General features: G+C 40.6%; 2 protein-coding genes across 2 annotated transcripts in view; both read left to right on the top strand.

Annotated features, from left to right (window-relative positions):
• The first annotated feature begins 248 nt into the window (after positions 1-248).
• Positions 249-22,176, top strand: TMC3 (transmembrane channel-like 3). Its single transcript, XM_009330977.1, has 22 exons — positions 249-358; positions 1,528-1,671; positions 2,992-3,067; positions 6,001-6,082; positions 6,790-6,896; positions 7,940-8,038; positions 8,131-8,273; positions 9,753-9,900; positions 10,835-10,878; positions 11,039-11,186; positions 11,974-12,083; positions 12,244-12,322; positions 12,839-13,084; positions 14,700-14,828; positions 15,484-15,551; positions 15,790-15,918; positions 16,733-16,843; positions 17,383-17,508; positions 18,881-18,959; positions 19,156-19,198; positions 20,323-20,620; positions 21,336-22,176. The coding sequence occupies exons 1-22, from the start codon at positions 249-251 to the stop codon at positions 22,174-22,176; spliced, it is 3,360 nt and encodes a 1,119-aa protein (XP_009329252.1).
• Positions 22,177-22,554: 378 nt separating this feature from the next.
• The window catches only part of STARD5 (StAR-related lipid transfer (START) domain containing 5), a 5,661-nt gene continuing 5,176 nt past the window's right edge, over positions 22,555-23,039 (top strand). Inside the window, exon 1 of the mRNA XM_009330976.1 lies at positions 22,555-22,580. Within this exon, the coding sequence (XP_009329251.1) occupies positions 22,555-22,580 (26 nt within the window). The remainder of the gene's footprint in view (positions 22,581-23,039) is intronic.

Genomic DNA, 23,039 nt, shown 5'->3' with positions numbered 1-23,039 from the left:
TTAAAAGCACCCTGGCAGGGGCTGCTGCGCGCTGCCGCTTTAAGGCATGCAGGCACTGCCAAGCAGCAGGTCCTCTCCACTGCTGGAGCACCAGGCGCGGGCAGCAATCCTCGGCTCGGCAGGGCTCACAGTCCCTCGCTGCTCTCTACTTAATAACGTTTGGCTGCTTATGAGACAGCTGACCGGTGAGCTAAAGGCTTCCTTCCAGCGCGGCAGGGTTTCACCTGGTGCGGGCGGCAGCTGCCACCATGGCAGCAGCAACGGGCTCTGCTGCAGCAAAGCCTGCCAAGTCCTGCAAAAAGTATCGAACGGTGAAGCGACACACCGGCATCTACACCTACCAGGAGCCGCCCCACAGGTAAGAGACCCTCCTTTCTCCTGAAGCGCGAATCTGCCTTATCTAGCACGAAAGTGGGATCTTGTCTTTTTACTTCCATTTAGACAGAGCGTGGCAACACGGAAAGGAGCGTGAGAAAAATCACTCTTCTCTCTATATTTAGATGTATTTCAAACCTCTCTGGCTTTTTATTTTCACAAAAGTCATGTTTCATACTGCAACATAAACACTGTACATAAAACAGTGTCACTCCAATGAGTTCAGGGTACAGCAGGGTAAGAAATCTCTCTGTACCTTTCCTTGTGTATTTATACATTTCCCTTGAATGTCCCCTGTGACTGAGGGGACAGGACTGTGGACCGATGGATCAGTGGTCTGATGAAGTATGTCCTTTGAATGTTCTTACAAGGCACGGCTGAGGTTATGATTTATTTCTACGTGATTAAAAGGTGTTGCTTTTTCAGCAAAATTACAGGGAACGTTCCTAACAAGTAAATAGAAATTAGAATTCATACAATTAGAAAACTTCCTTAGCTGGTGGTAGTTGCATGGTTCAGATCTCATCATTTCATTCAGGGTGAAACAGTTGCCACAGGTTTTTAGACCTAAGCTTCTGCAAGAATGAATATTACCACTGTTTCATATACAATACCCTGTTTCAAACAGAGAACTGAGAGAGTTGTAGCTTAGCAAATGTGGTGACAGCATCAGAAAAGATGATTTAATAATAATCCACGGAAATCTGCATCAAAGCACACGAATCTTTTTACAGGGATGAGTAATTCCTGGTGTGCAGGGTCCCACGCTCCCGTCCCCCTCTGAAGGGAACGGGAACGAAGGGCGACCGCATTCTAAGCATCTGTTCCCTCCATTCTAACAAGAAAATATTTTATCATTATTACAATCAAAACAAAAGGCCAGCACCACGTGGTGAATAAATGAATGTTAAGTGCTCTTGCTGGAAATGTTTAGACAGCACTTTGTTCCAGAAAAATAGATAGACTGTCTTGCTAGCATGATGCATGAGCTGTATGGTTGGAAATGCTCGGAGAGGAAAGTGGGATGCGTGGTGAGGAGCAGGGATATCGCTCTAATAGGTTGGATCCTGGGCAAATCAACAGTTTGCTGTGGATCTGAACGGGAGTAATTTGTCTTGTTTTCCTCTCGTGGGGTGTGTGCCGGGCTGCCAGCAACTCGGATGATGATATCGCTGAAGAAAAGGCTGAGAGCCATGACCCAGAGCAGATCTTTCAGAACATCCAGTACCAGAAGGAGATTATGTCCAACATCCGCTGCCGGCCGTGGCCGATGAGGCAGAAGCTGAGGGCGCTCAGGTAAAGGTGTTTGCACGGAAGCTTTCACGCTCGCTGGCTGTGACAGTGCTTCCAGCCTCAGAAGTTTTTCAGTGTAAGCTGGAAGGGATTGAGCACAGAAATGATTAAGAGCTGCTAGGGAAGCGTGCCGCGAGGATGCTCTGACAAGATCTGAGAGCTGGCTGAAGGCAGCGGCCTCGGGGTGGAAAGTCTGCAGGTGAAGTTGTCTCCTGTGCATGCCTGTGGCTCCCTTCAGACAGTCACTGTACAGAAGAGAGAGCAAGAAATCACACTTTGGCTATTAACTAATAAACGGCGTACCAGCTATTCAGTGGTCTAAGGAAAGGCTGTTGGTAATGCTCAGTAATAGGTTTTTAAGCTAAATTCCCCAAAAGGAAAAAAAGTCTGCTATTTTCAAGGTAATTGCATGTGACAATTGCATGGTATGAGAACAGAAGCTGGTCATAATCTTTATGTACTATATTGTAAATGGCAGTAAATACCGGACACTTGTAGGTTTAAAAGGTATGTTCAGTGTAGTAATAACATGTCTCAGCTTAAGATTGCAATTATTATATTAATAATTCCAACTTTACAATGAAAGGGTGGTGCCAAACTCTTTGGGCTACCTGTCTAAATTGTGTCAGGTCTTTCACAGCGTGATCTGTTTGGGGTTGCTTTATTTTTCCTTTTCACCTGGCATCTTTATCTTAAAACCCTGTGTGATGCTAGGATGGCGTTTTAGTCGTGAGGAATCCCTACCAGCAGTAGAGCCCTCGTGTAATCTTGGAAGCAAAGAGAGATTTTTCTCTCTTAAGCAGAGTCTGTGACTTGCTGCTTTCCTGCTCCTGTTGATGAGATTTGGGTGGTCCCCATCCACCTTCTGCTAAGGTCAAAGACTGCGTATGACCAGATGAACACGCACCTCTTCGCATCTGACAAGAGCGCTACACCGTATTTGCAGAAGAGGTGTTAGTATCCACATGAGATTAACCAGACTGTAACAGGGATCTTTTTACTGTACTCATTTAGGTTGTACCATTTTAAAAGAGAGACTTTGAATCAAAAGGACAGAGGAAAAAATTAGAGGAATAGAAAACTCTCCCTGCAGTCAAACTTTTGAATGCTGAGTTTTCTGACAAAATTCTCAGTGGTTTTAAAGTGTCAGTAAAAACCTCGGTAGGAAAAGAAAAAAGCTTTGCCTGGTTAATGATTTTATGGTGAGACAGTCCACGATGGTGTTTCGGAGCATTTGACAACTTTGCTAGTTGGTGCTTGTGCAGAATAAGGGCCTCCGAGTAACGGGGTCAGTGTAAAATAAACTTCCACCTTCTTGTGCAGGCAGGCGAAGGAGATCGTGCTGAAGTATGAAGGGAGACTCACAAGAACAAGGGGTTACCAAGCTGCTGGTGCAGAGGTACGGCTGCTTTTTCTTAAGTTATAGCTCTTTCTATACCAATAGTCACCTGCAGTTTTCATTCACAGAAGCGTATGTTTGCTGCTCAGTCCTGATCTCCAACTCAGGAACTCTGCAGAGGGAGGAAAAAGCAGCTGAAAGCTTCTTTTTTTCTATTGTGAATTTAGTAATTACATTTTTGCAGACTAATTTGATGTGCTGAGGGATGGATGTCCTTCTATTAACGCAGTATAAGCTTCCTTCTCAAAAAATCTACAAATACTGATGCCTGCTAGAGGGGGTGATGGGAATGGGATACCAACGACACGATGTCAGTATTCTCTGAAGAGCTATTTCGCCAGACTCTGGGGCCACAGTTCAATAGTTTAGTATGAAAAATGTGTCTAGCTTTTAGTTTGGAAGACAATCCTACAATAGCTTATGGTAAATACACTGTTAAAGAAGGCTTTTGCTTGCCTAATACTCATAGATTTTCTAAGATTAGATTCACATTCTTTTTACACCACTGAAAATAGACTCTGGCCCTAGTTGCTGGAAATTAATAACGTGTCGGAAATTGTCCCTAATATGCAACTGGCAGAGAAGATATCTTTAGTCATCCTAGCAGCCCAGAATATTTTTGTCATCATAATGAGTAGCCTTTTAATGAGTAACTTGCCTTCCTTCAAAAAGGCAGGGCTGTAACAGTAAAATGGAACACCATGTATTTTATTCACGTGAACAAGGCAAAGGCTGCATATGTATCTGTTGTTCTGTTATGTTGGCCCACAGCAAAGGTTAAAAGTTCTACTTTCCAAGGTAGGAAAGAGTAATTTTGCCTTGTTCTGCCTTTGTGTGTGTGGCAAATGCGGTGGAAGTAGGATGCCGTTAAAATAAATACTGTTTTTTGCCTTTGACTTGAGCAGAACTAGGATGTTACCTAGAAAGAGAAGTAAATGCTAAGGGTCTGCAATACGTGTCAGTAAATCAGAGATTGGGCTCATTACTTGTTCATATTCCCCTTCCTATAACAAAATCGAGGCTTTCATCTTAGAGTTCACAATGATTAAATGTTTGTATCTAATCTAATTGCCTCTATTGTGTATATTTGCTTGAAAATATTCAGCACCGAGATATAATTCAGCAGTTAATTAGCCCCACTCATTACCTGTAGGGGGACTGCATTCTTTTTTCCTAGCACAAATTAGGGAATATAGCCTTTACATCAGGGCTAAATTCAGCAAATGCAACAGAAAGAGCTTTTTTCTAACTGGAAGGGCTTTATTTTCGCGTGTTTTCTCAGAAAATAGCATGGTGACCGAGGAGACAAAAATTGTAGCACAGCAAAAGGAGCACATCATCATCAAAATTAAGAACTCAATGGTTGAACATGTGCTAAGAACAAAATGCAGCTGTGAGTGTATAAGTTTTTTAATAAGTTTTTAAAATTGGCAAAATACAAACTGTTCATAACTGGACAATCCAGTCATGCTACTATTTATGAAAATTGAAGTTAAAATACCTTTTACTGTTTTGACTCTGAAAGCATTTTTGCTTTTCGGTTCAATTATTTTATATTTTCATTGTATTTTTTTACATTTGCAATTAATGCCAGATGCCCATACTCTGGATTCTAAGAGTATAAATTATCTGTTCAGGTAGGCAGTAGGCAGGAAAAGAGGTGATAGCTATCTAATTATAATTTTAACAAATACTACTCCCACATGGACAGCTTTGTATACTTTATAAGTCTGCAGTACAACTGGCACAAGCTGCTTCATTCCTTGTGAACCCTGCTTTCAAACGAAGGTAGCAATTCCCATGCAATTCACAGCATCTACAGTCTCTTTGTTTAATTAAAATACTTCCCGCTCATGCAATAAAATACCCATACCACCATAAAAATTAATTAACTTTGGCCAAAGAGATTGATGATATATTCAGTAATTAAAATGTTATTTACTTCTCTTTGGTTTTAGGAGACTAGATTACATGATATAATATTGACACTGCTGCTGACTAAAATACAGAGGTTTTTTAACATCTAGCTGTACTAAAAATACTTTATAATGCATGATATACAAATGTTATTCTTCTGTTGACACTGTAAAGTTATAGCTCTAATTCAGCAATTCAAAAACTGCCCTCAATTTTGCACATGCAGATTTTGTTTCTCCTCCCACGTGCGTACGCACGCCCCACTGAGTGCAGGAAGATGCTTTCCTCTGACCATGCAAAAAGAAAAAAAGACTCTACAGAATAGAACCATGGGTTTTCTGCAGGTGTCAGCTGTAATACACAGAGCTGAGAATCTCGTAGTTGAATTTGCTGCTGTTGAGTATGAAAGCTTATTTTTCCTCTAAGAAAAACTGGCATTACGCTTCTCTTAAATTTGAAGTTAGTTGTCTGTTCATTTGTTTATCCTAGAAATCAAATTTATTATGTGCAGTGCAGCGGGATTCCCTCATAAATTACCCAGAGGCTAGGCGTCCCGGCAATACCCAACTTGGATGACTTCTGCTGCCCAGAGCCGCTGCCTGCAGTTCCTCCCCTCCGCAGCCCCCAACCGTGGAGCAGGCGACAGGGAACGGCACCCGTTGGCTTCCTTCTGTTGGGTCCTCACGGTCCTTGTGTGTAAAAGGTGTAGATCGGTGGCTCCTGCCTGCACCTATACTAGGTGTATAAAGAGCGTTCTGTCTCATCTTTGTCGGCATTTGGCTGGTAAAGAGAGTCAAGGACTCCGGTGCCCCCCACGTTTTGTGCGTTTCTAAAACCCACCATGGTTTGCTTCACCCACCTTACCCACAGGCATGCTCTAAGATCTTAGTAATTAATGCTTGTAATATTTCTTGTGATACAAGATGAAAGAGACATGAGCAAAATACTCTGCATTTCTATTTTTATTTTTTTACATGCAGAAGTGTCATATTTCTCATTCTCTGCTTTTTTCTCAGCTTTGGAGGAAGTTTATTCGACTTGCGTATAATTTTGTGGTAATCTTTATTCCTTGGGAAATGAGAATAAAGAAAATCGAGAGTAAGTATGAAGATTTAATGGTATTGAACAGTAAAGCACTTGCTAAAATGCTGGGCCTTAGGGTTTATTTTTTAATTCACTGAACTAAATAAATAATATTTGGGAGAAGGAGTTAAATGCACCCTTTCAGCGGTGACGTTTTCATTTAAAACCTTGTTTTTTCTTCTTTTCCTGGTGCCTTAGACACTGCACAGTTCTCATTTATGGTCGTAGTGGGGGGTAACTTTTAAAAAGTCAAATTTGTCCCATTGTGGTTCTGCAAATGCAGCAAGATTTGGTTATAGTTTATCACAGTCCATGGGGCAGCATCCTCGGGCCAACACCCCCAGATCTGCCCAGGGTTAAGTGTGGTTGTAACCTGCGTCACCAGCCCCTTGAGGCTTTGAATAGAATTAAAGCAGCCCTTAACATGACATCAGCAGGCAGGTCATACCTCTGTGCTTCAGTGGTGAAGGAAAATGGATGTCACCCAGCAAAGCCGCTTCTTGCGTAAATGCTGCTGGTAATCATGAGACTTCCCCAACAGAGCTTGTGTTGGAATTATATTTTCCTCAATGACGCGTTAACGTTTTCTCTACTTCGCTGTAAGCCCTGCGTGAATAAGAAAAGTTTTCCTTTTGTTTTATTACTCAAATAATACTTCATGAATAAATGATATGAGCTTTTATAGACTGCGTAGCTCAGATAACTATTTTCTGTGGTTTAAGGTCATTTTGGGTCTGGAGTTGCCTCTTACTTCATCTTCTTGAGATGGCTATTTGGAATCAATATTGTACTTACCATAATGACAGGAGCATTTGTAGTGTTACCAGAGGTAAGAACATATTGGTCATATTTACAGAAAAATGCTTACTGTTGCACTTTCCTTTCTGAATTAAACAAATGCCACACTTAAAGGCATGCATCAATTTGAAATGTACAATATAAAATGAATTATTTAAAATAAATTCCACTATTAAGAGGTTTTTATTCTACCAAAGGATAAGAGATTTTTGCTATTAGTGTCAGAGATGATATTTTGTCAACATGGTACTAATGCTTTTACAGAATATGTTTGTATCCGATTACTAAAATGGAGAACCAAATCCTAAAAGCTGTAGTTGGTGTTGAGTACGCTCGAGTCCTGTTAGTGTCATTTACAGGCGGAAAAACATAACACCCCTCTCCAGACTCTGGATTATTGTCCATTAGAAATCATTTTCTAGAAGTTCTGAACAGCCATAACTTTGTTTAGTTCTTGCATGCAAGCACGGCTATTTGTTAACTTTTGTTAAATTATTCATAAATATTATTCTGCCTCACCTAACCCGTGCTTTAATAACATTATCAGAAAACATGGGAATATCTGATTTTTCTTCTCATTGGCTAAACTAAAAAAAAAAAAAGTAAGTACCCCCAAAACAAACAAGAAAGTAAACTGAAATAGAAAAGGTATTCGCTTTCATTTTTTACTTTTTTAAAGAAAAGTAGATGTAATCTTGAAATACCGTTTTGAGATCAAACACTGTCATATTTAATTTAAAAATGCTTAAATTAAAACAAACAACTTTTAAAGCTATTTTGTTAATGGTTTCAGTTGGTCTCTCTTCTCATTTCTCTGCCATTTCAAAGATGTCTACAGAGCACTAAATTTCCTCACAGGTAGACCACAGATAGCAAAAAAAACCCAACCCATCTGGTTTAGTGGAAAATGAAAGCAGGATTTCTCATGGAATTTCTAGTTTAGGACGAGGAATGACCCAATACTCGCTATCCTGATAGTATCATCCGTGCGGGCAGCTCTTGGGTGGGTTCCGGTGTGCGGCCCCAGGTCAGACGGGCTTGCACAGCTTCTGAGACCTTCTCTCTCTTTCCCAGCTACTGGCCGGAGCGCCGTTCGGCAGCACAGACAGCAAGACCATTCCCAAGGAGCGTATTGCATCTGCTCAAGACCTGGACACCATCTGGTCACTAGGGGCAAGACTAAAACCACTCTTTATTGTTTCGCTATCGCTGTTCTGTCGTGATCGTTGGTTACTGCTCTTACTTACGGGCTCTGGTCTTTGCAGGGCTACCTCCAGTACTCTGTTTTGTTTTATGGCTACTACGGTAGTGACAGGAAGATTGGGAAAGCTGGATATCGGCTGCCTCTTGCCTACTTCCTTGTTGGAATGGCAGTGTTCGCTTACAGCTTCATCATTCTCTTAAAAAAGTAAGACTTCCCATTTCTTGCTGTTCATAAGCTTGTGTGTTCAGGCAGTCATTAATGGTGTATTTATCCCATTTCCTCTGTATTTATTCTGCGTAGTTCTACTAATCCCTTCAAGTCTGCTAATATCAGGGAGGCAGACTGAGTTTAACTCTAGCTTGCTCTTTATCTCGCTGTCATTTATCTTCGTGCTCTCTTCAGTTTCCCGGCCTATAAAAGGAGGGCAGCGCAGAAGATGATCTGTGCGCTCTGTGTTTATATAGTGTAAGGTCCGACACTCATGGAAGTCCTTCCTGCTTTCCTCTTTTCTGGTATAAATATTGCTATGACAGAAATTTATATTTTAGGTGTAATGCTTTCAGCATTATTCTTCCCATCTATTGAAATACAAATACAAAAATTCCATCCTAGATGTAATACCATTTGCATTGTTTCAGCCAGTAAGTGGCATCCCGTTCAAATGTAAGCTTAATTTCTTTGCTGTTGAAGGGTCAGGAGTAGGAGTTACTTAGCAGAGAAAGCAAGACTGCTAGCGCTGACCATAAATCCAGGAATGTGCAATGCTTGGAGAGGGGCAAGGTCACTCTGCCCTCTACTGATTTGCTTTCCCTTCCCCTCTGGATACCTATTTATCCAGCACAGAGCAGTCCCAGGGACATTTTTAGCGCTGCCTGCAATAACTCTCAGTTTTGAAGCCAAACCTTCCCTTTTCCTTTATCTTTATTCTACCTGCTGGTTTGTGCCAAGGGTCGCTGATATGTTTGACGCTGATCTACGCATCTGCAGTTTCTGGACATGATTAGCTCTTCTCCTTCTGACTTAGCTCACTGACTCTTTGCTTGGCTGCTTACAGTTCCCCTTTTAACGTTGTCCTTTTGGATGCCCTTTCTTTCATAAGCTATTAATCTTCATTTCATTTCTTACACTTTGCAATATTCTGCCGTCTTGCCTATCCGAGATGAGTAGGTGGGGTTTTCTTTCTTTTTCCCAAGGTCTGTAAAATGGCACTGGGTTTCTATTTGACAATAACATATATTTTGAGGGTGAAAACAATACAAAAACCAAACAGATCTTGTGCATGATCACTAGTTTTGCCAAACTAGCTTGTAAACACAGTAATAGTGATCTTAGCGATAGTATCTTCCAGCTGGATCCTACCTGGAGATCATAAAACTGAAATATGTTTAAGTCCACTGCTCTAGTGAGACTTATTTGCTTTATTTGTCTGCTATAAAGAATATAAATATCAAAATGCCCTTCCAGAGTGAGCCACTTCTGTACTAGAATAAAAGCAAAGTTCATGCTCTGAACCTCACCCTGTTTTATTTTCTTCAGAAAGCTGCCAACAATGACACCAATTGCTGCAAAGTTTTGGTACTTCTAAAGGCGTAGACATCTGAAAACTATGAACCAAACCAGTGATTTCCTTCATATCCCTCTTCACACATTAACAACAGTTGAATAGTTGTTATTTTTTTACAGAATGGCAAAGAACTCAAGAATGAGTTTAGCAAGTGCCTCTGATGAAAATTACACTTTCTGTTGGAGACTGTTCTGTGCTTGGGACTATTTAATAGGAAACCCCGAGGCTGCAGAGAGCAAAGCTGCTGCCATCGTTAATAGCATTAGGGTGAGCAACTGACCTTCAAATTATTTAGAGTTGATTTGTTTGTTAATCTGTAAGCTATATAAGTCTTTCCTCTCATTCCCTTGCATTTCCTATTGTTTTTTAATATTCACTTACAGATCTGTTTGCCTAGGGGAGGGCTGGTATCGCACCTCTGTGTGGTATTGCAGTCACATCATACTTGCTGACACCGTCATTCTGTCCCAGCAAGGCCATTGTGTTCTTCTTCAGAAGAGTTTTATTTAATGCCACTGTACGTGTGACAAGGAGTTAGATAACCAGAAACACATTTGCTTGTGATGCAATTTCATTGAGTAATAGAATCAAATTCATGTTAACAATGTGAAAACACTCATTTATTTCATCTCTCCATAACAAATGGTCCAGGGACATCTTACAGCTCTCTCAATGTTAGAAAATTGCTTTAAATACAGATGTTATCCATTTAGAATTTAAGAACAGATGTGGTTTTCATCAAAAGTAATTTATTTCCCAAATTTGGTGTATTCTCATTAAGTCATTGAACAAAATTACTTCAAATTGTGTTAAGGATAAATTAATAAGCAATGACATCTAGTTATTTCAATGACTGAGGATAACTTTTGACAGTTCTGTATTATATTACTGACACTTGGATTCTATAGGCACATCCTGCAAAAAGATCCGGTAGTGTAAACCTCTGGTTGTACCCCACTGAACATGCATGACTGGAAGTGCACACGGATTTGATTACTGTGTATTTGTTTCTCAGAAATCTCCTTCACTATTTAAGCTCGCTTATCACTCCTAGAAAGCTATGCAGGACAGAGAGGTATTTATCTTCTTGCGCTTCCAGAATGTGAAGTTTTTTATTAGTCTACTTGATACCTTCTGTGAAAGAGATGTGCATTATTTTTGCTGAACACTGTTAAAATGATAACACTGTGTTTCTTTCAAGGAAGCTATATTGGAAGAACAGGAAAAGAAGAAGAGCAAAAACTTGTACGTATGTAAGATCAGAGATGCTTTTCAAAAGCACTGTTTCTATGCAGACAGTGCTAATCTGCTTGTCTCATACTTCTAAAAAACATGTTAGAAAAGACCCCTGGTGTCGTAAGAAAACCTACTGTATTGGCTGTGTCTTTTTTTTTTTTTTTCCCAGGGCAGTGACTATAAGCTTAAGAATTATTGCAAACATCCTTGTGCTTCTTTCGCTTGCTGGAAGTATTTACATCATATACTTTGTTGTGGATCGATCCCAAAGGTTAGAGCGCACCAAAAAAGAATTGACTCTTTGGGAAAAAAATGAGGTACGCTGTCTTTACGCCACCTCTGCGTTAGAAGCAGGATGACTGTCTCAGGGCGCTCTGTAGCAATGTTGTGCACTGAGGTGTAAATCGTAAGAGGTTAGCCGGGAGACATGAGGAACGAGAGGGCAGCGTGGCGGTTACCTGGATCTGTCTCCGCGCACTTGCTCCCTCTGCTCTGCAGCAAGGCGTTAGCAGAGCTGAAGTGGGCAGGGGGATGCTGCAGGTCCTCGTTTCACAGAGGCGGCAGTTCTAGCTGGCCCCTATTTTGTGAGGACAAAGCATAAACTCTCCTGTCACTTGCAAATCTACTTTTGCGCCCATGATTGAGCTGAGCGAACACTGGGCCAATGGACTAGAAAGGAATCAGCTTTGACAATAGCTATTGATTTCAACTGGGGGATACTGAACGTTCTGGGAATATTTCCATTCAGAGGAATGAGTGGATACTGAGAGTAGGAAGTGAATACGTATGGAGAAGCTACTCATCCATCTCAGAGGAAGATGCTGGCTTCATATTTCTCACGTTAAGTTTTTATTTTAATTAATAAAGTAGTAACTTTAAAGCTACAATGTCTGGAGTAAAGATTCCTGAGTGGTATTCCAGATCTACAATTTTGGATCATAACTACTGTTACTACTAATGTCAATAATAACTTTTTAAAGCATCTCCTCCAAGAAAAGCAATCGCCAAGGCATGTGCATCAGCAGTATTTCAATCGGCACTCAAGGTACCACAGAAGATCTACATGAAAAAGCTACAAAAATGCTGCGTCTTTCCGTTCTGTAGGTGAGCGTGGTTGTTTCACTGATTACAATGATTGCACCCTCTGCTTTTGAACTTGTGGCAGCTCTGGAGATGTATCATCCAAGGACCACTCTTCGCTTCCAGCTTGCCAGGTGTGGGCATTATGCAGTGTAGAAAATATGTGGGGAGAAAGGGAGGAAGAGGAGAGATGTGTTCTGGTCGTGTGTTTTGGTCCAGCCGAACCAGAGAATGTACGAGAAGTCAATGGGATAACAGTGCTGATAACCTGTACCTTATTCTTCTTGTTTTCAGGGTTCTTGTTCTATACCTGGGGAACCTCTACAGTTTAATCATTGCTCTCCTGGATAAAGTGGACAGTATGAATATCACTGTAAGTTTAACTCGAAGTTTTCTGATGTGTAAAGCTAGTAGACTTTATAGAGAGAATTCCATTTGTTGTGATATATATGAAGTCAGACGAAAACTTGTTTGAAATTGACTGAAACATATTACAGTTTGATGGGATTGTAAAGTTTAGTTTAATTTGTAACGTTCATTTACAACTACTTGTAGTTTTTTAGGATAACTGGATCCATTTGATTGCTGATGTAACACGATAAACGGATTTCTGTGCACTGCTTAACTATTTAAAAAAAAAAAAAAAACACAACCAAAAAAACCAAACCATCACTTTAGGCCTAATATTTCCAGCTACCTAAAATCAGCTTTCAGTACTGTCCTTACAAGTTCTATCTGACTCCGTATGTTGACAGCTACTTAACAGTCACTTAACTGCTGCCTGAACATATATGAAGAAATGCCTCTCTGTGTGTACATTGTAGAAGGTGCGGACATCTGCATGTATGTACAGTTGAAAAAGTAGCTTTTGGGATATTTATTATTTCAGGACTCTGACATTAACAGCAATGCAAGTAATTCTACCACCTTCTTAGCAACCAAAACTCTTTCTAAAGAAGACAATTTATCTACAACTATTCCTGGTGTACAAATTCAGAGAAATGGCATTGTCATGTTGGAAGAGAGTCGCACTCAAGGCTTGATGGTCCCTGACTCACTGGTTAACAAAACAGTTTCCTTCAACTATAACACCCAGAACCCACAGGATCAGTGCTGGGAGACGTACGTTGGTCAAGTACGTAATTTTTTATTATGTCATCAACTTATTCCTAATCCACATTTGACAAAAAAATTAAAATCGTGTTGTACTGTGTTCAATTTTAGAGCTTTTCTTTGTATAAATTCCAGAATTAAGCTAAGGATTGTGTAGAAAGAGTAAAGACTATGCAAAGTGATATGCCCACAGATACAAACTTTGGTTTTAGTTCAGTATCTACAATGTGTGTAGTGTTGTACAAATGTCCTTTTGCCAGGCTTCGGCCCCTGTCTTCAGCTCGACGCAGGCAGATCTCCACAGATGCGTGATACGATCCTATTTTAATAGGATACATCCTATTAAACTCATACGGAGAAACATGACTATAAAAATGTATAAGCAGTAACAGGCACCCTGTGCAGATTCAGACTGCTGCTTGGATAGACGGGGATGCAGACCCGAGCCAAGCATGAGATTGCGTTCTTGGTCATTTGTACAATACCTCTGAAGCCTCTATTCATTCCGCCTCAATAAATCACCAGAGAATCAAGTGTTCTTCACTTCTTCAGAGAGAAAGAGGACAACAGCAAAAGGTTTCAAAATACTGTCAGTTTGTAAGAATGGAGCCGGCTGGGTGGCAGCGCCACGTATGCGTGTTCCTGCAGTTAGGCTGCAGAAAATCTGCAGACTTAATATGACACTTTTTGCTTCCCTGCATGTGCAGCATACATCGTTTGTGGCCTTTACTTTGAGTGACTAGCAGTGGCACTACCACATGCAGAGAGAAATTTTAACGCCAGAAAATTCAAAAGATGTCATTTGATCCCAATGTACTTTGGTCTCTGTCAGTGTTGCACTTATGTCTAGGCCACTAGATTAAGAAAGACGCTAGCGTGCTTCTGACTTGTTGAGCTCCTTGTTCCAGAGTGAGCAATATTAAAGGTCTTGTTTGATCGTCTGGAGCAAAAGACCCCTTCTAGGTTTATTAGCCCGACTTCTATTCTTGTATGCCCCTCTCCCCATTGCACAGTCATCAGGAAATTTTTAGAATTGGTGTTCATGGGTTTTTTGATTGTTTGTTTTTTCCCCAGAACGGGCTAGAGAAGTTTGGAATTGAATCTTCTCTATTTAATTGTACGTTTCTAAAGCGCAGTTAAATATAGGATAACCCCATTCATTTGTAAGCACTAAACAGGTCTCTTTTATGGCTTGATGATCCTACTGCCATTGGGTTTTGGTTTTGTATAAATAATAAGCATTTCTCATTGTGAAGCACTTAGCAAGTATGTATTACAACAATCAGTATAATAAAGGATTGGGTACAATAGAAAACCAATGCGTTTCTGTTTATCTAGATAAACTTTCAGAACAGTCATTAAAAAGAAAGTTTGAAGCCATCACGACCAGAGTTTATTGCTGCAAGCAATAGAAGGCACGCAGGAAGCTTGATTATATTTGTTCTCTTTGCTAGAACAAAGACAAGTAAGGGAAAAGTCAAACAGGAAATGCTTAAAAGGAAATAATTTATATATTCAAATCATATTTTATCAGGATACTAAGCTTGAGCCAAAATACAAGTACAAACACGAAAGAGCCCTATGCAGTTCATTTGCTTCCAGAATGACTCAGTATGTGTGAACAATATGTATTTCAGGAGATGCTAAAGCTTTCAATTATCGACATGATTTTCACAGTCGCGAGCATCCTGCTAATTGATTTTTTCCGTGGACTGTGTGTCCGATATTTAAGTGATTGCTGGTGCTGGGATCTAGAAAGCAAGTTTGTAAGTACAGTCTTTTTTTTATCAAACTAAGATGCTGAAGATGCGTAGGCTCCTTCCCTTAGTACTGAACATCCTTAAAGCCTTTCAACAGGTAGATAATTTCTTGGTAGCATGCATCTATAAAGGCACAGCTCACACTGAGTTTAAATTGGAGGGGCACAGGGTGAATGCTGAGATTGGATGTTTTTCTCAAGCCTACTCCCATGGCCGCGGTGCAAAAACCTTTGTCTTTCCCAAAATGAGATCCATGAGACAGAGGGCGTGGAGTTGCTCCCCACATCCTCTTTTCCGTAGCTGTAACGTGGATCCATAATGTAGATAGTGGTCCAAGAAACCAGAACCAAAAGCATATAGCCCTTTAAGGAAACGATGGTGAGTAATATTTGGTTAGCAAGAAGCTGTTGGCATGAAAGGCTGAGGACTGTTCTTTGTCCCTAACTAAATAAATTAAGTAAACCAGAGAGGAATTAGTTTATTTAATCCCCTGGTGCAGACTAGGTTTTACTGTGTTCCCGCTGCCTGCCAGAAGTTGGTATTTGATGTGGACGTTTCAGGCTATGTGCTGTCTGCACACTGATTCAGTCAAATGCTTCTAATAAATGATCTGAAAAAAAGATGAAGACGAGGTATTCATCCTATACTGTGTTTCTTGTAGCCAGAATATGGAGAATTCAAAATTGCAGAGAATGTCTTGCATTTGGTCTACAACCAAGGAATGATCTGGTATGTGGTCCGTAAGCGATTTTTCTTGTCCTTTGTTGGCTGATTACTAAGTCAATCTGATGATTTCCAATGACACCTATTCAAGTAGGATATCGGTAATGCAGTCGTTTATACTTTATTATAACAAGAGATTGTTTGTTGGTAGCGAGCTGTTGTTTACCTGTTTTTTTCATGTGTTCTTTTGCTATTAAAATTGCTTCTGGCAACACCGAGCACTGACATGATATCATTTTTCCAGGATGGGAGCTTTCTTTTCACCTTGCTTACCAGCATTCAATGTTCTCAAGCTGATTGGACTCATGTACCTGAGGAGCTGGGCTGTGTTAACGTGTAATGTACCACATCAGCAGGTTTTCAGAGCATCTCGGTTAGTCAAAATAAGAACAAAAGATAAAGAATAAATCAAATGCAGACAATGGAAATGTCTTCTATGCATAGGAACAAAATGACAGGAGATTTTACCTCTGAAAGTTGACGGTAATACTGATAGCAAAGGTCTGTGAAAAAAACATAGTTACTGAGAAACTGGGCGGGGGTGTAAAGCGGAGTAGTTAAAGATATGCAAGAACTGAAAAATATTGTCAGGGAATATTCCTAGACCAATATATCTGGCCTAACATAAATGCTTCATTTGCATACAAATCTGATTGAGCACAGTAACCTACGTGTTAACTGTTACAAGTCCTATTTCTCAACGTTTCTTTCTCTGAAAGCTATCAAGTATCTGCTTTTGTCTGTCGCACCGCACCAGAGATTTCCCCGTTTTTCTTCTGTCATGATGAATATCTTAATTGCTTACTCAAAGTGGAAATAATTTAGGGCATCTTTAATTCTTAAGAATCAGTTATTTCTAACATGTTTTGAAGATGTCTCAGCTTCTGCCACTGTTCTTTTTCTCCCCAACACAACCGGGCAGCAAGGTCAGTTTTTATAGAAGGGTGCTATAAAGAGTTCTCTGGCTGCAGCAGTGGTATCTGGAAAGCAGTGCAAATGGGATTTTGATCATTAAGAGTCTGTTTAAACTGGGTCTGTTCAGACTTTCTAATCATAGCAGAATGATTTTGATCTTTCAGAAATGTAGATCTTGAGCTTGTTAGGTGGATACAGACTTGCACCTTTTATGTTGCCTCTGTTTTTCTCTCTGATTAGTGTAATCTGAAACACGTTACGCCTTCTTGCAGATCCAATAATTTCTACTTGGCCATGTTGCTGTTCATGTTGTTCTTATGCATGTTACCAACAATTTTTGCTATTGCCCGATATAAGCCATCCTCAAGCTGTGGTCCCTTCAGGTAAGTTATAATGGTCTAATGAAAATTGCAAAGATTTCATTTCACCCTTTCGCAATAAATTCATCAGGTGCAATAATACCCAAACTACCGATTAAAACTTAAAAAAAAAAAAACTTGGTAGACAGGACAATGTTGTTCTGCTGCCAATGTTTTCCAGTTTAAGATTTAATTAGGTGAATATGTCAACGTTCTGAGGCTCGACATTTTGCTTTATAAATGTGGTTCAGTTATTTTATGTTTACATACCGTAATGTGCCACCGAGCAATTTAGCACACGTCACCGTCTTGTGTCTCAATTCCAGCACCCTCCAAGCCTTGCCAATGCTTTTGTGCTTTGGAAAAACTGTTAAAAAGCAAATAATGAACAAGTTGCTTTTATCCTTTTTTTTTTTTTAAATCTTCCATTATACTGTTCCAAAGTAGTTTTGGATGAAGCTCCTTGTTTTATTCAGTGCAACACTGCTTAAGAAATTGATGTACCTAGGATTTCTTACAACTTAATTTTACCTTCTTTCCCCCCCCCCCCCCGCCTCTTGTAGTGGACAAGAAAAAATATATGATATTGTGTCTGAAACGATTCAAAACGATTTTCCCACATGGTTCAACACAGTGATCACTTACATCAGCAGCCCCGTGGTTGTCCTCCCTGCACTACTACTTTTATTGTAAGTACTTTGCTTTTCTCAGGCAGGTTAAATTGATGGTATTAATACTGGCCTTATCTCCGGAGAGTCAAATGTTGATACTGAGGAACAAATGCTGCATTATTGTAATTTTATTAAGCATATCTGAAAAAAAACCCACCTTATTGAATATATGGTACATGGATCAGACAGGAATGAGAGTATGTTAAAGAGACTGTCATCACGTTTTGAAAAGGCATTTCTTGTTCTGGGATATACTGTGCTAGAGCAAGTTCGCTATGTTATGTCAAGGCTTGCAGTGCTACTGGTTCCAGGAAGTTTTAAGATCCCTCTTCCCTCTCAAGAGCTCCTCAGAAATTAATTTTCCATTTCCTCATGGTCATTAGTTCAGTTTATGACTGTGAACAGGGCTCAGTCTACCATTTAAAGAAGCTACTCAGTCATCCCGATTTCTGACAAGATAAACCAATTATGAAGGTCTGCTTCTAAGTGTTAATGTAATATAACTTGCTGCAGACTTTCCAGTGGAAGTCCTTTCTTATTCTAGTTTCTAAATAATTGTTCACAGCTGGGGATTAATATTTACTTTGAGCTGTTTGAAATTCACTTTGCTTCTGTGAAGTATCATTTGTCTTGCGTGTATCTTTGTATCATTTTTTTTCCCTGTAAACTACAGACGAATGCGGAGTTTGTCCCACCGGTGGGCTTTTCGGACAAATCAGAAAGACCGAAGCAGTACTTCCTATTTGTAACTTTTTCTTCTAAGGTCCCAGCCATGTAAATATGAACATATTTACAAATTTAAGTAGATCTATTGGCTGCTTCAAACTGATGGCTAAGCACATATGTAAATGTTTGTGGAATGAAGTCCAGCTATAAGACTTTATTTCATCTGAAAGCCAGTGTAATCCGTTACGTCAGGCCAGATCTGATCTCGGCGGTGCCAGTGTAAACAAGGTGTTATTCCAGTCAGCCAACGAAATTACATTGGTATGAGTGTGCAAACTCAGCTGTAATTCTGGTGTCTCTGTTCCGCAACCTTGGACTGGGGAAAAAAAAGATGAGAAAATATTTATCGAAGTCTTCATTTTGAGCGTGTCCAGAATTTAAACAAAAAAAAAGCTAGAAATGCACCCAGGGTTACACGCGCAACGAAAAGACCTGCAAAAAAACACAGGCACAATTAGAACTGCTGTTAAATCTGTTTTCAGTGTCCTTTCTTTCTTTCATGTATGTTTGCTTGAAAGAAGGCTGTGATCCATTATCACGGTATAAAGGGAGTGCTACAAAGCCGCAACTGAGCCTGTACATCATTTTGATGACCTATAAACCCTCAAAGAGAAAAGCGTCAAGAATGTTTGCAGTGACTCATAATTACCTCTTTCACTTCTAGCATGCTAATCTATTACCTACAAAGTATTGCAAGATCATTAAAATTCACCAACAATCAACTGAGAATGAAGATCCAAACAGTAAGTACGGCACAAAGCACTTTTACTGCAATTTGGTGGGTCTTCAGTAAAGTTCTAGCCTAATTAGATCTCTCAAGTCACTTTTGGTGTTTCACAATGTAAAACCAATCCTGTATTTTTCATCCTTACGCAGCAGTGGATTTACTCTCTAATCCATAATAATTTACTGCTTCTCATTCTTCTGAATGTATTTTAGGAAAGAACTGAAGATAAGAAAAAGGTGGTTCAGCTGGCAGTAGGTAAGCTGGTGAGCTTTAGAAATGCCACTATTAATAAAACATTTGGATGCAAAACCATTCTGATTTCTCATACACGTAGGGAAGGAAGTTCAACTACATTTAAAAAACTGCGTTTCCTGTAAAGTCCTCCTTTTAGATGTTTTTTTGAGCTCAGCTTGACTTAGTCTTGGCAGCACTGACAGACAAGGTGTGTAGTTTATACCTAAAGTCTGCTGGGGTCTCCGGACTGGGTATTTTCCTGCTTTTTGCACCAACAGGGCAGAACCTGGGAGGCATCTCTGGTGATTCAAATCTTGTCAGACCTTGCATAAAATTCAGAGGCTAGCAGGCAGAAGAGGAGGAAGGGAATGGCCCCTGTTCTTTGACCTGAGATGGTTGAATATTTCATCAGCAATGGAAAGATTTCACACTTAATTGTCTACTGTGCCTGAGGGAATTTGAACCTGCACCTTCCACTTCTCAGATTTTAGCAATGAGAAACCACAGGAAGGATGCCGTCCTTCTAATACCTCCCAGTGAAAGGAACAAGTAAAAATTTGCCAAGCCAAAGAGAAGACGTGATTCAGTAGCCTTACGGCTAGATCTTAATGCTACTGTTGACCCCCTTATAGCTCTCCAGCGGACACATAAATGGTGAAACACCTGATGCCTAGCAATATAGTGATCAGGAGTGACTATTAAGGGCAATGAGGTATGCGTCCTAGTTGGATTTCCTTTGTCACAGAAACCAAATTCAGCTTTTGGCTGTGACCAGCACAGTCACTGGAGCCAGTTTGCTGAATTTGGCCACCTTCATATTGGAAGTGGTGTACATTGTGAACTAAAACGGGGCTCTTGAAAAGAGACGTTGGCTCGTTGCCCATTTTGGAATCCTACAGTGCAATGTCCAGTGTTTTTTCCTATGTTCCCCAATACTACATCTGCCACGTACCATAGTTTGCCGATCCACCCCTTTATCACCCTGTCTCCCAGCGTGACACCCGTTTCTCTTTTCTGAACACAGTGGGGTTCTGTTAGCATTGGATCCCCTGACTGAAGGGTGAATTTGCGCCACTGCATTTACACAGCAGCTTCTAAATTTAGAGACCTGGGCAGCTCCTGTAATAATAATTTCTGTTTTCTAGCCAGAATCCAGAATCTGGATGGGAATGACAAGAGACCAGAGCAAGAAAGCGATATTATCAGCCAGGAGTCTTCTGTTCGGTCCTCAACTCCCCGAAAGAATGGCAGTGTCTTGAACTTTGAATCTCCTGCGAGCAAAGGCACCAGAATACAAACCATTTCCCAGTCTGTGCTCCAAGCTGTGCCCTCAGCTGATGTCGCAAGACCTGTCAACGCAACTCCCACAACTTCAACCTCTTTAACGCCAGCTCCCTCAGTATCAAGTGTACAGAAACCAAGAAGCGATCATATCACAAACAGGCAAGACCGCTTTGGTTTTGAAATAGCATTTCTGCCAGCAGCTCCATGACACACCTGTGTTTATTTACAAGATAGCTGTGTATTCAGACTGTCTGGAGCAGTAAAACAGCTGAGGAATTTCTTTTTTAAAAGCAGATTCATTCATGGGTACTATTCAGACGCCATCTCCTTAACTCTCCCTTAACTGAGATGGGATTATAAAACTTTTGAAATGATGTAGTTGATGGAGGTTACGCACACCTCAAGCAAAGGTAAATACTAAGCTTCCTCTCAGGCATATAACTAAAATAGTTTGTGCAGGATAATGTTTCCATGAACAAGACAAACGCGGTAAGAGCGAAGGAACCCTGTGCAGAATGCCTGTGCAGGTCTAGTTGTAGGACAACCAGTTTTGGACATCAGCAGACTGATGCTTTAAGCTACCTGTTGGTTTTTTTCCAAGTGATCAGATAGAGAACAGTTCTCAGAATAATAAGAAAACAGAACGGGAACATAACCTGAGAGGTCAGCTGTCTGCTGCCTTTTCCCAGGGAACAACAAATACATCTCCTAATTTCTAGGGTATGTTTTCTCAAACTGGTCCTAAAAATTTGGAACAATGGAGATTCTGTAATCTGTGTTTGACTTCCAGAGCAATGAATTTTTTATACGTTTTAATTACATTAATATATGTGTGTATCTCAGTATTTCCTTCCTTTTATTTTCCTTCCTAAAGGTACCCAAGCGTTGTGCATGGGAGTGTGAGCGAGCTCTGTAAAACAAAGCCCTACACACCAGTGACTTTCAAAAAGCACGCTGAAGATGTTCATTCTGAGCCTCTCTTTAGAAAAGGCATTCGGCAGGTAAATCCGGATGCTCTTGGGGCAGGGGCTCCTGTTTTTGTGGGACGCAGACCATACGCTACCAGGTATTTTCTTGTTAATGAAAATGAGTCCCGCAAAAAATCGCTCCGTTCCACCTCCCGACTCCAAAGGCACTTCAGAAAGGACGAATTGGGAGACGTTATTGAGTTGTATCCACGCAGTGTCAGAAGATACGTGGTTCAAACGCCACACCACGTGTATTCCCCTCATCCCAGTGAAGATGAGGAGGATGAAGAGGAACTTGGGAGAGAATTCATGAACAGATCCCATCGCCCTCGTTCACTGTCTGATCTTCGCCCAGCACCGCGATTTTACATTGGGGAACGTGCTGACGGCCACGTTCTTATGAGCAAGGATCTAGCCAGAGTGCATTACAAATCCTGGGACGATGGTTTTGAGCTAGACCTGGACAGGCCTCCATATGCTTACAAGAAAGTGCACCTGAACTACCCTGAGCCCCGCGTGAAACCAAAATCGAAGCAAAAGCTGGAGCAATCTCTAACAGAATCTGATTCCATTTCCATTGAATCCAGCAGCGATCCACAGAACAGCAGCAACGGCCAATATATCCAGGTCATTCACAGCAAGGAAAAGTATCCGAAACCTGGGACAAAACTCACCAAAAAGAAATCAAAAAACAGCGTTGATCTAAATATGTCTGAGCCTAATGAACTGGTATGCTCAAATGTCTGAGAAGGTGCCCCAACCTGTTTGTGTATTGAACAGGTGTACGTGCGTTTGTTGTACTTGCTGTTTTGATGTCTGTCGGAATAACTACAACATAGCCTCTGCAGCAACAGCGTATGCGGCCACGCGAGGTGGGAAACACGTAGTTAGCCTCGTGTCTTACTGTTAACTGTACCTTGCTTTAATATCACAACGGACACGTTGCAAAATTTGGAAGAGAAAGTTATTCCAATTTATTACTTACTGTTATGCTATAAAAAAAACCCATAAACCCCCACCTACTGGCAAATCAAAAGCTATGTACTCGGGGCACTTTAATTAAACCAGTACAAAAATATGTCAGATGAGGCTCTCTCTGTCTCTTTGACACAGTCACAGCTAAAGATGCTTCCACTGAATAAATTCAGCAGGTAATCAGCTTCCTACAAATAGACTTTGCTATTTACAGTACAATTTATGACATCTTGACGGGCCTAGTTTGAATATGGTGTACCTCAAACAAATCAGCAATAGGTTAATTACAGAGAACAGGGAGTTTCTTTAGAGTGTACTGCATGGGCAACGGAGTTATTTGATCGTAGCAAGGCCTGCCAGCCTTCTAGATGAAATCCTAGATCTTCTATTAATTTTCTGGTGAGACTCCTCAGCCCAGCCTGATAAGCTTCACTGTGGAAAACTTTCTATCCGTGGCCTTTGAAGAACTTGCTTCATTACTCCTATTTTAACCCTGTCCTGTTTTTCACGCACCATAGCGATTTTACACCTTCTTTAGACGCTGAAGATGGCTTTTTTCTCTCACGTCACTTGGATTACACCGGGATAAAAGAACCATTGGCCTTTAGCCGGAGCTGCGCTGCCTCCTCCCAGCC

Source organism: Pygoscelis adeliae, unplaced genomic scaffold, assembly GCF_000699105.1.
Source record: "Pygoscelis adeliae isolate BGI_AS28 unplaced genomic scaffold, ASM69910v1 Scaffold318, whole genome shotgun sequence".
In the NCBI taxonomy this organism is placed as follows: domain Eukaryota; kingdom Metazoa; phylum Chordata; class Aves; order Sphenisciformes; family Spheniscidae; genus Pygoscelis; species Pygoscelis adeliae.
Note: the sequence above shows the minus strand (reverse complement) of the source record. Positions and strands in the feature narration are given on the sequence as shown.

Coding starts and splice junctions, on each gene's coding strand:
- TMC3 (XM_009330977.1), top strand. CDS start 249: ATGGCAGCAGCAACGGGCTCTGCTGCAGCAAAGCCTGCCAAGTCCTGC. Junction 12,084..12,243: donor CTTCGCTTCCAGCTTGCCAG/GTGTGGGCATTA, acceptor TCTTGTTTTCAG/GGTTCTTGTTCTATACCTGG. Junction 15,552..15,789: donor TACAACCAAGGAATGATCTG/GTATGTGGTCCG, acceptor TCATTTTTCCAG/GATGGGAGCTTTCTTTTCAC.